The sequence below is a fragment of the Sylvia atricapilla genome, chromosome 15 (assembly GCF_009819655.1).
Source record: "Sylvia atricapilla isolate bSylAtr1 chromosome 15, bSylAtr1.pri, whole genome shotgun sequence".
In the NCBI taxonomy this organism is placed as follows: Eukaryota; Metazoa; Chordata; class Aves; order Passeriformes; family Sylviidae; genus Sylvia; species Sylvia atricapilla.
In genome coordinates this window covers 7,078,457-7,094,668 of record NC_089154.1, presented here as the reverse complement: position 1 = coordinate 7,094,668, position 16,212 = coordinate 7,078,457, and the positions used below count along the sequence as shown (strand labels likewise).

Genomic DNA, 16,212 nt, shown 5'->3' with positions numbered 1-16,212 from the left:
AGCATCGGGGGGCACCGGGGGGCACCGGGGCGAACCGGGAGAACGGGAAACCAGGGGGCACCGGGAGCACTGGGTGGCACCGTGGGGCATCGGGAGCAGCGGGGGGCACCGGGAGGAGCGGGCACGGCGAGGACGGGGTTGCGGGAGGGGGTCTGTACCCGCCTGAAGGGGGTACACTCGCCGCGGTGCCCGCTCCCCACGCCGCCACTCCGCAGCCCGGCCCCGAGGCGCGGGTACCGTGCGGGCACCGGGAGGCACCTCTGGTGGGTCTGCAGGAGCGAAGGGAACCGGGAACGGAGGGTGGCACCCGCACCCCGGGGAGCAGCGTGGGGTGCCCCACGCCAACGCCGCACAGGCCAGCCCCACAGGCAGGGTGCGCAGCGGGGCGGGGGTGCAGCTCCACAGCTCTGTTCGGGGTCTTTCCTGCAGCCGCCTCCATCCCTCTCGGGTTTGCCACAGCCCGGCACGGTGTGGAGAGGCCACTCGGGGCAGTCACAGACCCTCAGCCGCCGGCAGCATCACTTGAAGGTGTAAGGGTGGAACGGGTTCCAGGCCGCGGGGCACAGCGTGGGATGCCGGACCGGGAGCACGGGTTCCCCCAGTGCGTCTCAGCAACTGGTTTCAGTGAGCAACACTTGGCATCTCTCTCTGCTCACGAATGTCATCTGAGGCACTGGAGGTCTCTCAGCTGGAATGAATGAATGTCTTTGGCTGTGTGACGTGTTCCACAGCCTGGCTGGGAATGGAGGCCTGGACAGGTACAGGGAAGCTGGAGTGTGGAATAAATCATTGTCAGGAGAAGCCGGGCAGGCACATGGTGAGGATGGAATAAGTGACAGCTCTGGCACGGGGAGTGACAGCTGACACGACAGGGATCAGCATCCCAGGGAGCCTGGGGCTAGCGCCAGAGCTCGGGTGACAGCCGTGGTGATGCTGAGGGATCATTCTCACTGTGGGCATGGACGAGATTTTCCCTTTGGGACCATTTAAATCTATGGTTAATCCCCGTTTAAGGAGGAGGAGGAGCAGGGTTCTGATTTGATTTTGATGGATCTCATGGACAAGGGAGATGGGCCAGGTTGGGAGTTCCTGTGCACAGTTCCTGGGTGAGAGACCCCCTACTCCCACCCCGAGTCTTGGGTACGGGCGCGGCTGTCACAGGCTCAGGGAATGCTGAGGAGCTGTGGGTCTGCAGCGCTCCTCCAACACAGCTGAGGCTGAAGGAAAAGCTGTCACGGTGGAGGCTCATCATCCCACTCCCCCTGATCCCGACAATCCAGCCAGGAGATGGAAGAGCTGCCTCGGCAGAGCAGACTGGATGCCAGGGTTTTGCACCGTAATCTGATTTTCCAGGACAGATGCAGTCAATAGAGGCTGAGGCCTCGGAACAAAGTGCATCAGTAGGCTGCAGGTTTTTAACCAGCCCCTGGGCCACGGCCGTGCTGCGGCTTTTCTTGGTGGTACCTGCCGAGAGGAAAAGGGATTCACAGCCCTGGCACCTTCGGGGCACACCCGCGCTGCTGCGCAAGCACTTTGCCCGGCTCCCAGCGCCAGTCGGAGATGATGGAAATCTCCATCAGCAGCCCCGTGCTCCGGAGCAAACAAAGCCAGCTGTTTATCGCCGCAGCATCAGGGCAACGCCGGAGGAGATGGCTCCTTATCGCCGGCGGCAGCCGGGAAGCGCGCCCGGATAACTCTGCCCGTACCAAAGGTCGTGTGCTCCGGCGGCTGCCGCGGGGCTGATCCCTGCTGCCCCCAAAGCGAGCCTCGGCAGAGCTCAGGGCACGGAGGCCAGGAGCATCTCCAGCAAGTTTCTCTCCTGGAGGAAAGGCGTGTGCAGAGACACAGCCTGCTCAGAATCGCAGTCACGCCTGGAGATGTTGCTCCTCATATATTTACAGGAACTAATCAGATAACGGCAGCTGAACTAAGGGGGATATATTTGCTAAAAATAGCTTAATGGAACAACAGACGCCTGGAGATACGGCGTGCCTCGGGGAAGCAGGGCTGCGGCATCTGGCAGGGCTCTGAGCGGGGCTAGCCGGTACTACATATATGTAAATTTGTTCTTGAAGGCAGAAAAGCAGCTTGTCCCCATCAGAGTGGTCAGCCCAAGAGGGCCGTTGTGCTGCTGTATAAATGTGAGCACGGAGAGGCAGATGGTGTCACCAGTGCCACCTGTGCCAGCAGCCATGGGGATGGCACCTGCCCCTTGCACAGCCACCCCCGCCAAGGAACAGAGCTCTGCACAGGGCTGGAGACACCAGGAGCCCAGCAGGGGCCGAGCGTCGTGCTCTGCCCCGCTGCTCTGCACAAACACTGCGCCTCAGGGCTTTCAATCTGCCTGCTTTCTTTGGCATGGAACCTCGCAGGGTTCTGTGTGCCAGAAGTTCCGTGCCGTGCTCAGATCCAAGCAAGATATTTCAGTATGAGGCCATCCCTCCCTCTCTCCTCCCATCTCTCCAGGTTATTCCAAAGCTGGCTCATGCCACAGCTACCCCCAGCCTCGGCTGCACCACTGCCCGGGCCTGGCTGGGCTCTGTCCATCCCTGCCTCTCCCAGCAGCCCGGGAGCCTGCCCGGTCTGCTCTCCTCCTGGTCCCAGCCCCTGGCGCCAGCTGGGAGGGAGCAGAGCCGTCTCTCCAGCAGGCAGCCTGCAAGGACGAGCTATTCCCATCAGGCACGATGTCAGCTGTGCCAGCTTGGAAGATATTCATCTTCCTTGCATGGTGACTGCAGGGAGAATGGTGCAGGCCATGTGCTGCTCGTGGTGCCTCTGCTGTCACCTGTTGCAGTGCCACCAGCTGAGGGTTGGGGGCTTCTCTGTCTGTGCTGGGCACTGGCGAAGCTTTGCCTCAAATCCTGGGCTCAGTTTCAGGCCTTTCATGACATGGAGGGGCTGCAGCATATCCAGGGAAGGGAATGGAGCTGGGGAAGGAGCTGGAGAATTCCTGAGGGAGCTGGGGAAAGGGCTTGGCCTGGAGAAAAGGAGGCTCAGGGGGGACCCTGTGGCTCTGCACAAGTCCCTGACAGGAGGGGACAGCCGGGGGGGTCAGGCTCTGCTCCCAGGGAACAGGGACAGGAGAGTGAACAACTTGAGGCTGGGCCAGGGGAGGCTCAGGGTGGATATTTGGAAGAATTTCCTCCTGGAAATGCTGCCCAGCCCTGGCACAGCTGCCCAGGGCAGTGTTGGAGTCTACACCCCTGAAGGGATTTCAAAGCTGTGTGCATGTGGCACTTGGGGACATGGGGTAGTGGTGGCTTTGGCAGTGCTGAGGAATAGTTGGACTGGATGGACTTCAGAGGCCTTTTCCAACCTAAACCATTCTGTGACTCTCCCAATCAGGTGTAACTCTGCCAGCTCTGCTCTAGTTCCTTTGCCAAGGGCACACACAGCCCTGGCTCCAGAGTGGCTGTAGAGGAAGAGCCTGAAGGCAGCAGGCATCACCTGGATGGGAGGTGTGGGAGGGCAGCTCCTGGGGCTGACAGGCAAACACAGAGAGCTCAGGGTCATGCCACAGAGGAGCAGATATCCCCCAGAGATGTCAGACAGAGGGGACAGCCCTGCTGCAGCCAGCACATCCACATGGAGGGGCACAGGGAAGAAGAGGGAGGTGCACAAGGCACGGGACATGGCTGGAGTTGGATCCCAGCTCCCTGCCAGGGTGGGCGAGGGCTCTGCTGCCTTGGGAAGGGCCCAGCCCACGCAGCATTGAGCAGGCACCGTTCCCTCCCTCACCAGTTATTGTTCTTCCCTCCCCATCCCTCACTTACCTCTGAACACTTCAATCTCATCGCCTTTGTCAGTGTCGCTGGCTTTTAATTGAAATTCCTCAGACATCTCCTCATCAGCACAGCCCATCAGTGAGTTTTGTGTGGGAAGTCATTGTTTTCCTTCTGCAGCTGTGAAAGTTAAATTCCAGCGTTTTGCTCAGAGACTGCTTTTGTCTCTTCCCTTTCTGACACTGCCAAGCCCAATCTTACAATCGCAACCTCTTTCCTTTGTCTGGATATTTCATTTTCCATTTCTCCTCCGCAGAGTCCCTCCGGTTCCAGCTCCAGCTCCTCCACTTCTCTGGCCCATCCTGAGGGGCAGCTCCCACCTGCGGCTCCCTCCAGCCTTTGCCAATGTTTTCCTTGCAAAGCACTCAGGAGATTTGGAGAGCCCAACTTGTTACTAACTCTTTATCTCTTGATGTTCAAATCCATAGGAGCAGCATCCAGCTCCCCGGGAGGGTTTGGACACGCTGGAGCTGGAGCTGGGCAGACATGGAGGTTGCAGCCCAGGGGCAGAGCCTGAGCCCTCCTTTCCCCAACAAACTGCTCCTTCTCCCTCTCCAAAAGGCAAAGGCAGGCAATGAAAATGTCCTTCCCACAGGACCCACACTGGCAGCAGAGCCACGGGCAGCAGGAGGATGGGATGGGGTCTGTGCCCCAGTGCCAAGCCAAGGGGGCTCAGTCCCCTCCTCTGGAGCAGAGCTTTACTGTAATGCCTGGCGTGGCCCCATGGGCATCCCCAGGGAACCCCGGTGCTGTCCTGGCCCCCACTGGCCCCTCCCACACAAAAAAGGGTGATTGCGCCAGGTCCTAATGATCCTGCACTGGGCTGAGGCCAGGAAATTAATTTTCCTTGTGCCAAGACCAGCACGAGCCAAGGTTTCAGGAGCAGAGGGCTGAGTGCAGGGGAGTCCCCAGCTCAGCAGTCACCCACAAGGACTTTGAGACAGGATGAAGAGTTGGATGTTCAAAAGGCCTTTGAAACAGAGGGAGGGCAGAGCAAATGCCCAGCCTCCCTAATATGAGATATTTTCGGGCTATTTTGTATATTTCAGATACTTTTCAGACGTGCCTCAGCAGCACCAAATATTTCAGGAATATAATCTCAGCTTGGAAATACCTGAGGTGTTTTGTAGCTGTGTACAAACACATCCTGAGAGAGGGAAGGGTTAAGACTGTTGTTGTGGTGTCAAAAACAAGGGTGTAAATGTCACAGGTGCCTCTGTTATCCATGCACACTCGGCCTTTTCCATCTCAAAGTGATTCACACCAGCCAGACCACGGATGGAGCACGAGCCCAAACAGTGGTCCTGAGCCTGGCACTGCCTGGAGCCACCACAGCAGAGCCCAAGGAGCTGGAACAAACAAATCCCTGAAAACTCTCATCTTTGGAAATTAGTTTGGCACTGCAGAGCTCAAGAGCTCCCACGGGCCAGCCCTGGGATGTGAGCAGTGCTCTGAGCCCTTGTAAAACAATAAACAGTGGTAATGAGCGGCATGGAAATGTGCAGAGAGTCGTAAAGCTGCTGCTCTGGAGAGTAAGTCACCCGCTAAGGGCCAGCTGGGAAGAAGCTCCCGGTGGATCAGAGGGATGTGTGGCTGCTGGTGCTGTGGCTGGTCTGTCCCTGGGCACATCCCCGGGGAGGGAAAGCAAATCCAGCCCCTGAGCGAGCCGGGGAGCAGCAGGAGTCGCTGGGCTCCCGCTCGCCAGGGGACATGCAAATGAGTGCCCACAGCGTGCCCAGACGTTCATCAGCGCTAATTGGTGGCAGATGGCTGATGAGACACGGGTAGTGATCCGTCAGCCTCGGGACCAAGAGCTTTTGTGTTTCTGCTCTGACACACCTGAGGTGACATTCCCAATCCGAGTGTGAGCCAGTGGCGCCGCTCCAGGTAATAAACAATCTGGGTTATGATGTAGCTCCAAGTTCTAAGGCTGTTTGTTACTGTTTTCCAAGGAAGGCTGGACATTTCCTCTTAGCAAAAATCTAGTGAGCTTGGGTAATTAGCTTTTATTTCAAAATGTCGATGTGTGAGCAGCACGGCCAGCCCGGAGCCAGCCACTTCCAGGCACTCAGAGCTCTCTGAAGGGCAACCAGCTTCCTAATTCCTGATCTATCCCTGGGGAAGGGAAGGCGTTCCCCCTTGTCATTAAAGGCCGTGTGGATGTGGCACTTGGGGACACGGGTTAGAGATGGCATTGGCTCTGCTGGGGGAGCAGTTAGACTGGGTGGTCTTAGAAGGCTTTTCCAAACTAGGGGATTCTGCGGTTCCGTGACTCCCGGGCTCGTTCCGGGTCTGTTCCCGGTCTCTATCCCGGAGGAGGTGCTAGAGGGCGCCCGGGGCCCGTGAACCGGCACCGGGAGCGGGTCCGGCGGCTCGGGGCGACCGGAGCTCCTGGATCTGCCATCGGGATGATGACCGGAGAAGCGGGACGGGAATACCGAGGGGGAAGCAGGAGCCAGGATTGGGTGCTGGAGATGGTCCCCGTGGGGGTCACTCACCAGGCACCGCAGTGTCACTGCCCCATCCCTGGGGGGATTTAACAGACGCCTGGATGTGGCACTTGGGGACGTGGGTTAGTGGTGGCCTTGGCAGTGCTGGGGGCACGGTTGGACTCGGTGGTCTTGGAGCTCTTTTCCAACCTGAATAATTCCACGGTTCTATGATCACACAGGAAAGGGGGGCACAAAATGCAGCACACAAAGCAACTACCCACAGGGAGGGACACAGGCATTTCCTCCCAGGAGAAACAGGGATCCTCTGGGAGCCACTTCCACCAGGTGAATTATTTTTAAGCGGGGAAATAACAGCAAATGGAGCTGTTACCACGGCCATACATAAACACAGCTGCTCTCCAAGGGCCCACAGCTCTTGGCAAGGGAGCAGAGAGGTCAAGAGCAGCATTTTCGCTGCCTTTTGCAAGCCTCACATGAGGTACAGCGGCTGGGTGCTGCTGGGGGCAGAGGGCTCCCTGTCCTGGCTCCAATCCAATTTCCAGCTGCACAGAGTTTCCCCTCCATGGGCCACGAACACACCTGGACAAGAAGGTGCCTGCACTGACTGCTCATGGACCTGCCCCTGGTGCTATAGCAGCCAAACCGTGTTTCATGTGCAGAAATGGGTGCTGGAGAGGGGGGTTGCTGCAAGGTTCCAGGACTGTCCAAAGCCATCTGCAGTGGTTTTGGGATCTGGCTGGGGGCTCTGGAGGCAGCAGGGACATTCCTGGTCAGCCACAGCTGTGTCACGTTTTGCTGAGCACGGTGTGTCTGGGATGTGCTGGGTGTCTGCATGCAGGACTGGAGGGATGGGGAGAATTAACAGCCTCTTCACTGGGGTTTTAATTCTGCTTCAAGTAAACAGTGTTGAGAAACTCTCCTGTTCCCGCCAGTGGGAGGAACCAGCAGAATCCCTTCCCCACAACAAGCCATTCCCAGCCTTGCAGAGAGCAGCAGCCTCCAAACCCCAGAGCGTATTTTCCATTTCCATCATTTTCCCCAGCTGCTGCTTTAAAACCTATCCCAGCTCAGCGACAAGACTTTCCTCTGAGATGAAAAATCGTGATTTGATGTGAACAAATTATTTTCTCGCCACTGTGTCAAGGCTTGCTCTCTCCTTGCACACTCACTCAAGTATTTCCTTGTTCCTTGCCCTCGTTACATCTTGGCAGCCCTGGCTTTTGGGGGAGAGCTTTAACTTCATTCCATCAGCTGGATTCCATTAGCCAGCTAATCTACTGATTACAATCCACACATAGGATATTTTCTCCTTGTTGTTATCTGAAGAAACATGGGCATCAGTACAAAAGAAAGGGGAAAAAACCCTACAAAAAGCAATTTACAATCCAGGGAGCGGAAATAAATATATTTGAGTCACATGAGGAAGTAGTAAGCATGGAGCTATTTTGGGCACAATACATCATGCAGAGGATGATGTGTGTTTCAAGCCCAAAATTCAAGGCACAAAATGTTTTTGGAAAGTAAATTCTCACATACATTAAGCACCATGCCAAGGAGTGGAGTTGGATGCTGTTGGATGCTTGGAGTTGCATTTCAGGTTCAGAGTTTGCATACAGGAAGCCAGAGCCTGATCCCATAGCTAAAACCACACAGGTGCTGATGGATTCTGTGGGATCAGGACCACCCTGCATCAATCCCGCTGGCTAGAGCCAGAGGTGGGGGCTTTTCCAACTTAAATGATTCTGGGATTCACACCCCACAGTGGACGCACACCCAGTGCTGAAGGGTGAGTCCTTAGAGAATCCCACATACCCAAAAATGACAAGTGCCTTTAAAAATCCTACACGATTCAAACTCAAACCATCACCTTGGCTAACCCCTCTCTGTCCTGAGTAAGCACAGGACGTGTGAAACACCGACAAATTAGTGTGCAATAATCAGCTGTCATAGCTGTTCCATCCTTTCCAAGTGGGGCTGGGGCTGGTTTTGGGGAGATGCCCTCTGTAATGATGCTTCCTTTGGTTGTATGGAGACCTCATTTTAGTTATATTTCTTAGTCACTTTAAATCAGAAATAATTCAGCTCCTCTAGGGCCTTTGGTGGGATGATGGATTGATCTCCCCAGGTGTGAGCCACAGCCACTGCCTGGGGCCAGTGAAGGGTGAAAGTGTCATTGAAACCTGATAGATTTGCTGTGTTTGATGGAAACAAAGAAACAAAAATACCCCCAAAACAACAACAAAACCCAAAAAACAAACAACAATAAAACCAAATCCCAAAACAAAACAAAAAACCCCACTGGAAAGTACCTGCCCTGTTCTTCCACTCTCTCCACGGTACCCGAGATACCTGCTGTGCTGGAGGTGTGTCACACCCTCCGCATCCCGCAGTTCCTACTGCACCCCACAGCCCTCGGGAATGAGCACCAGCCGTGGGAACGGGTTGGGGGGCTCAGGTGGCCACACCGCCCTGTGGTGTGCCCAGGCACTGTCAGAAAATCGTCATTGTCACTGTCTGCCCTGCCCGGTGTCTGAGCTGCTCCCCTCCGGGAAAACCCTTGTTTCCCGGGATTCTCCTGTCCCGGGGGTGTTCATGTGTCCTCGGGATGCTTCTGTCCTCAGGGTGCCCGTAGTCCCCGGGATGGCCCCTGTGTCCCGGAAACCCCCTGCTCCTGGGAAGCTCGTGCCCCCAGAGGCAGCTCTGTCCTCCCGGGACCCCCGTTCTCCCGGGATGCTCGTGCCCCCAGAGGCAGCTCTGTCCTCCCGGGACCCCCGTTCTCCCGGGATGCTCGTGTCCCCAGGGACAGATCTGTCCCCCCGGGACCTCCGTTCTCTCAGGATATTTGTGCCCTCAAGGACAGCCCTGTACCCCCGGGACCTCTCTGTCCCACGGGATCCCTGTTCTCCCGGGACACCTTTGTCCCGCGCCATCCCCCTGCCCCCGGCACACTCCTTTCCCACGGGATCCCCCCGTTCCTAGCACACCCCTTCCCCACGGCGTGCCGAGACACTGTTCCCGGGACACCCCTGTCCCCCGAGATCCCGCCCGTCCCCCGGGACACCGCTTTCCCACGGCATCCTCCTGTTCCGGGGCCCCGTGCGCTGTGCCGACGCTCCGGCCCCGCCGTGGCCGGCCCATCCCGTCCCGGAGCCGCGCGGTGCCGGGCCGGAGCGGGGGCGGCCCGGGCTGGAGCGGGGCCGTGTTTCCGCCGGGAGGGAGGCGGAGCGGGGGCGGCCGCGGCCGGGCGGAGCAGCAGAGCCGAGCGGCGCCGGGCCGGGCCGGGGCTGTCAGCGCGGCTGAGCGGGGGCCCCAGCGGGCCGGGCCATGGCGGGCGGGCGCTGAGGCGGCGGAGCGCGGCGGGGCGGCCGGGGCGGCGGCGGCGGCGGCGCGCCGGGGCCATGCCATGCCCGTAGGGAGAGATGCCTTTGGGAAATGGAGACACCGGAGCACAGCGCAAACATGGCGCCCCGCGGCTGCCGCTGCCGGGCTGGTGCCTGCTCTGCACGCTGCTGTGCGGGGGGCTCGCCGCGACCCCGGCCCCCGCCTGCCGGCCCTGCGCCCCGGGCTGTGCCTGCGCCGCGCCCGCCTGCGCCGTCAACTGCTCGGCCCGCGGCGTGGAGCGCCCGGGGGCCGCCGTGCCGCCCGCCGCCACCGCGCTGTGAGTACCGGGCACGGGCCGGGGCCGCGGGGGGGGCGCGGGGCCGCCGGACGGGCCCGGCATCGGCCCGCACCGCCGGGTGGGTGACCGCGGTGTCCCGCCGGGCCGGACGGACAGCGAGGGTCCGGGCGGGGAGTTTGGTTCGGGAGGTTCTGTGCTGAGAGGTTCCGTGCCGAGAGTTTGGTTCGGGAGGTTCTGTTCTGAGAGGTTCTGTGCCGGGAGTTTGGTTCGGGAGGTTCTGTACTGGGGCTTTGGTTCAGGAGGTTCTGTACTGGGACTTTGGTTCAGTAGGTTCTGTGTGGTGAGTTTGGTTCGGGAGGTTCTGTACCTGGAGGTTCCGTGCCAGGAGTTTGGTTCAGAAGGTTCTTGGGGAATAACGGGAGGAGGGTGTGCGGGAACAAACCGTTGGATGGGGGTTAAACGCTTTAAATGAATCCGAAAGACGCAGCTAACAAGGAAGGGACATTTCTCCTGGAAGCGCTGGGGTGGGATGACAGATGTGTTGGTGTCTAGGTGTTGGTGTTGTTTTGGGTCAGTCAATCCGTGCTCCGTGGAGGGGCCATGGGATGGTGCATGTGTTCTGTCACTGAGATAAACTCACTGCATGACGCAAAAAACAGACGTAGGGGAAAAGTTTGGTTTTCCGTAGGGAGCAACTTTTCAGTTCTTGACGAGACAAAAGCATCGAGTGATTCATATAAGAGAGATGACGTGGGGCCCGGCGCGGTAGATGGATCTCGCATGAACTAATTTCTGGTGGTATTTCACTGCATTAAAGGTCTGCATTTCTATTTGGATGTTCTTAACTGAGCTTCCACTTTTTAGTGTCAATACAGAGAGAGTGCAGAAGTTGTGGAGTACCACAGTATAAACATACATTGTAGATTTCTGCAGGCTGTACCTGGACAAACTTCGGGAAAATGTGCACATCGGTAAATGCAGCAGCCAAGGTGTTTTCCAGCTCTTTTCTTGCTAGATATATTTAGACTCTTGCAAACAAATCAGCCATTGTTTGTTGCAAAAAGTCCCTAACTGGAAAAGACTGGTTTTTGTTAAGGAGGTTCTGGATTTCTGTTATCTGTTGCTGGTTTGAGATGGGGATCTGCAGCTCCCGAGGCTGCTTGCTGGTCACTGTAGAGCAGCCTCCTGGAGGCTGTGATGATCCATCCTTTTTGAGGATTTGGGGCTATTACAATGTGTTTCAGTGGTTATTAATTTTGGTACTAAGTGTTTGAGATTATGTTATTGTTGCTCAGAGGCGCTGAGTTGTAAAAGCTCCCAGAATGTTTTGGATTAGATGTTGTGCAGTGACAGATGGAAATGGGACATAAAGCTCTTGCAGGTGAACAAAACCATGGGAAGGGGAAATCTACCAGAGCAATGGATGGTGTTAGTGACACCCTGTTCTGATTCCAGAAGTGTTTGTGTAGGGCACAGAGCTTGTGTTTGGAGTTCGCTCTGTGGAATCATCTTTGTCAGGCAGCTCATTGCTGTGTGTGCACAGCTGGAAATGTGTGCTGGTCCTGTTCCGAGGGCTGGGGTAAGATGTGCCAAAGTGGGTTTCTTTCAAGTTTACTGCCCTGTTTGACCTCCTGATGATGGCAGAGAATGCAGGTGCATTGTTATAACTGTGAGGAGTTTACAGATTCATTTCTGTTGGGATGGAAGGGACTCTGGCTCATGGCTCAGTGAGGTTATGCAAGTGGTTTTGCCTAATAATTTCAAATTCATTTGTTGGACACGGACAGATAAATAACACTTATATATTCTCTCATTAGAGGAAACAATATTTTTTAATATCTGAACAACCCTTTTTAAAAAATTTAAATATTCTGAAATGAAAGCAAGCCTTTAGGAAGGCCGAGTTCTGAAAATTCCCAACGCCAAAATTCCCTCAGCAAGTTGCACTCAGCAACTGTGATTCCATATTTCTGGCTGTAGAAGGGAGGCCTAGGACGTGAATTCCTCTTGTATCCGACGTTTTAGACGGAGCAACTTTGAGGAAATCAATGCCAACTGTGGCCGCGCTGTTACCAGGAGCACGGGGAAATGTCCCATCCAAAGAATCACTAAGGAAATGGGCTCTGCTGCTCGCAGACACCACATACCTCACTGGAAGCAGTCTCCAGGCAGAGCGAATGGGAATATTGGCCCCTTCCCATCGCCAGAGTCGGGTTCTTGAAGTGTAACGCAAAGTCTGGCTGGAACCAGGAGCAGAGTCTGGTTTTTCCAAATAATCCGCAGTGCGCAACGTGCAGAACTGAACTGGAGGAGCGACGCGCCTCGAGTGGCAGCATTTGCACTTCTGAGCCCCTCCGTGCCAGGAATGCTCTGATCCATCTCTTTTCAAGTGCTTTGCTCTCAGTGCTACCGGATTTTGTTCGCATTTATTTGAGCCTGAGCTGTTTCTTGAGCTTTCATTGCTTATTTCGTTCCTCGGCTGGAAATAAACCTCATCAAGGCTTTCCTACTTTCCCCTGCAAATAACTGATTCTTTGTGACACGTTTTCGGTGTCGTGGCAGGTTTGAAGTGGAAATTAGAATCTCGATGTAAAAGGATGAGAGTTGAAGCTTCCTTTATTTTCCCCTCATTAGCATGGAATGGTATTTGTGGATGGGTGAGGAGAAGCTGGGATCAGAGGAGCTCTGCTGTCGCCAGGCTCCTGCAGAAGCAGATTTGGGGATCAGAGCTTTCATCCAAAACCCAGTGGGGTTTTTTGTGGATTTGGCAGCCAGCCCTGGGGTTGCACTGCCCAGCCGGTGACTTCACCTAAATAAACCTTAAAATAAACAGATCCTATGATTCAGGAACCTGCAGTCTGCTATTTTAAATTTCGAGAGTCGGCAACGATTGGTAGTTTCTGATATTATTACATGATGCAGGAAAAGCCTTTTCAAGGCTTGAGGTGTCTTCAAAAGCAATCAAAGGAAAAAAAAATCCAGTTTAAATTAAAATCTAATTCAGGTAAACCCACAGGCAGCGGTGTGTCTGTACAGTAGTGTCCAGGCCACAAAAGTAAAATAGCTCTATTGCTGTTCCTAGAAAAAATTGAGACAGCCTGGAATGTCATTCTTGTAGGAAGCCATATCCCAGCGAAAACAAGGCTGTGTTTCTCTTTTGTAAGAAATTTTGGAGGGGAAAAAAGGCCCAAATGAGGTGCTAGATAAATATTTTGCCAGCGAGATTTTTTCAGCCTATGGAAGGGACCATAAGTGACTCGTAGCTATAGTCTGAGTGTGAACAAGGAGGTGATTCTGTGGTGTTGTGTCAGAGCAGAACGGGCTCCGGTGTTAGAGAGGGCTGGGTTGTTTATTATGCTCCTTCCTTCAAAGCTTCAGAGAAGTCTCAGTGCTGTTCTCATGACTGAGAAACTTTTTTAAAAATTAAAACTTTCTTTTAGTGGCGTTTCAAAGTGAATTAAGAAAATTATCCAGCTCAGGAAGAACAGGCATTCACTGGAGAGGTGGATTTGAAGGTGCTCCTGCTCTGTGGCAAAAGCTGCAATTGAATAATCCTGAGCAGCATCAACATGTCTCACTTTTGTGATCTGTAGTTTGGTGCAGCCAAACCTACAAACCCCGGTAGTGACAAAACCTCACATGTTAAAGAACTGTAATTAAACATCGTGGAGCTCCATGAGGCAGGACGAGCTGCTGGTGGAACCCTCTGGGGTTCCTCTGACACCTGGTGTGTTTTTTTCCTGTGCACTGTTTGCACTGATCTTTCCCTGTGTTTCCTGAAATTTGTAGGTTTCCTGGTGGTCTCTTTCTGTGTGTTGCTTTTTCCTTGTTGGAGTGGAAGTGAGAGCTGATCCCGCTCTTCTCCTGCTGGCAAGCCCCCGGCAGGTCCCTTGCGTTTCACTCAGCTGCTTTCATTCTGCTCTCACAAAGAGTGGGTTTAAAAGAAAACCACTCACTCAGAAGGTAGAACTCATATGGTTTGTTAATGCTCCTCTGCTTTTTATCCCATTTAATGGGATTCCGTGTTTTATCTCTCGTCATGCCGCGTTTTCCACACTGTGGTTTCCATAACGCGCCGTCCTTTCTCCGTTTCTCCAAGCTTTGTTGTCCTTTGATTGATTGTTGCAGTTCAGCTTGATTTTGTATTTTATTTACTCCATATGTCCCCAAACATTTATCTGAGTTGTACTAAGTGAGTAACAAAGTGAGCAGGGGAAGAAGGACAGCTGGGGAGCAAAGCTGTGCGTTCTAGTGCCAGGGTGGAGCGGGCTGGGAGCTGCTTGGACCTTGCTGTTAATGTCAGGAGAGTGCCTGGAGCAGTGTGGGGAATAGGGTGGCTTTTGGGGCACACAGCTCTTGTGAGTTAGTCCCTCCATGGCCAACAGCACGATTTTAGGCAGTTGTTGTCAGGCTCGAAGAGAAGATTTCCCTTCTCTTCCCGAGTGGAAAGTTGGCAGCTCCGCTCCCGGGCTGTGCTTACGGTGCTATGGCTGTTCAGGGGAATGGCTGCTGCTGTTCACCAGCCCACCCCTTTCTCCCTCCACCTCAAACCACCCTCCTCTCCCTCCCCGCCATCCCTCCCTTCTCTCCAGCCCTTGCTGAGATGTGGCTCCAAGGCTGGAAAGCCGCAGTGGCTGCGGAACCGCCGGCCACGCTCCCCTTCAGCTGCCTGGACAAGCTCTCCTGAAGGTCACTTGCCTGTCCCAGAGGAGGGTGACAGTGTCCCACCTGACCTCTCCAGCCTTTATTTCTCAGCCTTCCTTTGCAGTAAGGAATGAGCCTGTTTCTCATATCGAATCACTGTTCTTTACTTAGACATTGAAGAGAAGCTGGCACCTCTGTTTGCCAAAACTAAAAATGTCAATTGAAACATAATGTTAGTTTTTTGCTTTGCAAAGGGCACAAAAAAAAAACAAAACTCATGTGATTGCTGCCATTCACATTTATTTAAAGGATAGCTGTCATAAGGAAGAGCATCAATAACAGTGCAAGCTGTAGCATTTGCAGTGTATTTATAGGAACTGTGACCAATAGAGATTCTGTCATAGAATCACAGAATCCTGGAATAGTTTGGATGGGAAAGCACCTTAAAGAGCATCTCATTTCACTCCTCTGCTATGGGCAGGGACAACTTCCATTGTCCCAGGCTGCTCCAAGCCTCATCCAGCCTGGCCTTGGACACTTCCAGGGATCCAGGGGCAGGCACAGCTTCTCTGGGCACCCTGTGCCAGGGCCTCCCCACCCTCACAGGGAGGAATTTTTTCCATGTATCAAACCTCAGTTTTTCCTCTTTTGGTGTGAACCCATTCCCACATGTCCTGTCACTCACTCCAAGTCCTAATGAACAGTCCCCCTCTGGCTTCCCTGTAGCCCATTCAGATACTGGAAGGTGCCGTGACCTCTCCATGCAACCTTCTCCTCTGCAGGCTGAACTTCCTCAGCTTTCCAGCTCTTCCCTTTCCCTTGAAAGATCACATCCTTCTTGATAATGTACAGATAAGCAAAACACAGATGATTACAACAGTTCCTCAGCCAGCTGTTTCTACTGCATTAACAAAAACAGTTGCCCTCAGGTTAGGAACAGGTAAATCTCTTTGGCTTCTTGGCATCAGGCCTTGGAAAAACCTCACTGAGCCGAGCTCGGCAGTGAAGTTTCAGACGTGGCATATGGTCCTGTGTGATTGTGTTTAACCTGCTGTCATGTTGAATTCAGTTAGCAGCCCGTGCTGAGGCAGTGTGCTAGGCTGGGTTGGTGACAGGACTCGCTGTTCATTCACTCCGTGGTAGCGGATCTCCCGCCCACGGCGTTTTTGGCTGTTGGAGCGTGGCCCTGCTGTACCTGCAGGCTGGGGCTGTGGGTGCCCTCTGGCAGTGCAGGTTTGGCAGCCGGTGGGATGCTCTTTTCTCACTGAAGTTGTGCTGGAAGATGCTCTGGAGGACCATGGGGACAGGGCTGTGCTCGGTCCCTCAGCAGCCACAGCCTGCAGCAGCTCGTTTCTGATGCAGGGCAGTCTGGAGTGACACGGAGTCTGGATCCCAGCCACCACTCCGCCAGCCTCTTCCTGTCCATCCAAAACTGTCCCTGGCCACCAAACCATGGCCTTGTTTCTCCTGGTGACAGCTGGGCAGCTCATTTTCTGCCAGCCTGCACAGGCAGCTCCTGGTGTGGAGAAGCACACTGGGCTCTGAGCGGTGCAGTTCGTGTGTCTGTGATGGAGTCAAAGAGTCTGATCACTGCTTGGGAAGGGACATTTCCAGGGTGGGGTTTGTAACCCTCCCAGAGCCTGTGCCCACCTCCTTGGGCAGACCTTCAGGGAGTTCCAGGAGAGCTGGAGAGGGGCTTATCACAAGGGCATGG

General features: G+C 54.7%; 1 protein-coding gene across 1 annotated transcript in view; it reads left to right on the top strand.

Moving 5' to 3' along the window:
* The first annotated feature begins 9,512 nt into the window (after positions 1 to 9,512).
* PKD1 (polycystin 1, transient receptor potential channel interacting) overlaps positions 9,513 to 16,212 on the top strand; it is a 79,129-nt gene continuing 72,429 nt past the window's right edge. The window contains exon 1 of the mRNA XM_066329917.1: positions 9,513 to 9,893. Coding sequence (XP_066186014.1) covers positions 9,655 to 9,893 — 239 coding nt within the window. The 5' untranslated portion in view covers positions 9,513 to 9,654. The remainder of the gene's footprint in view (positions 9,894 to 16,212) is intronic.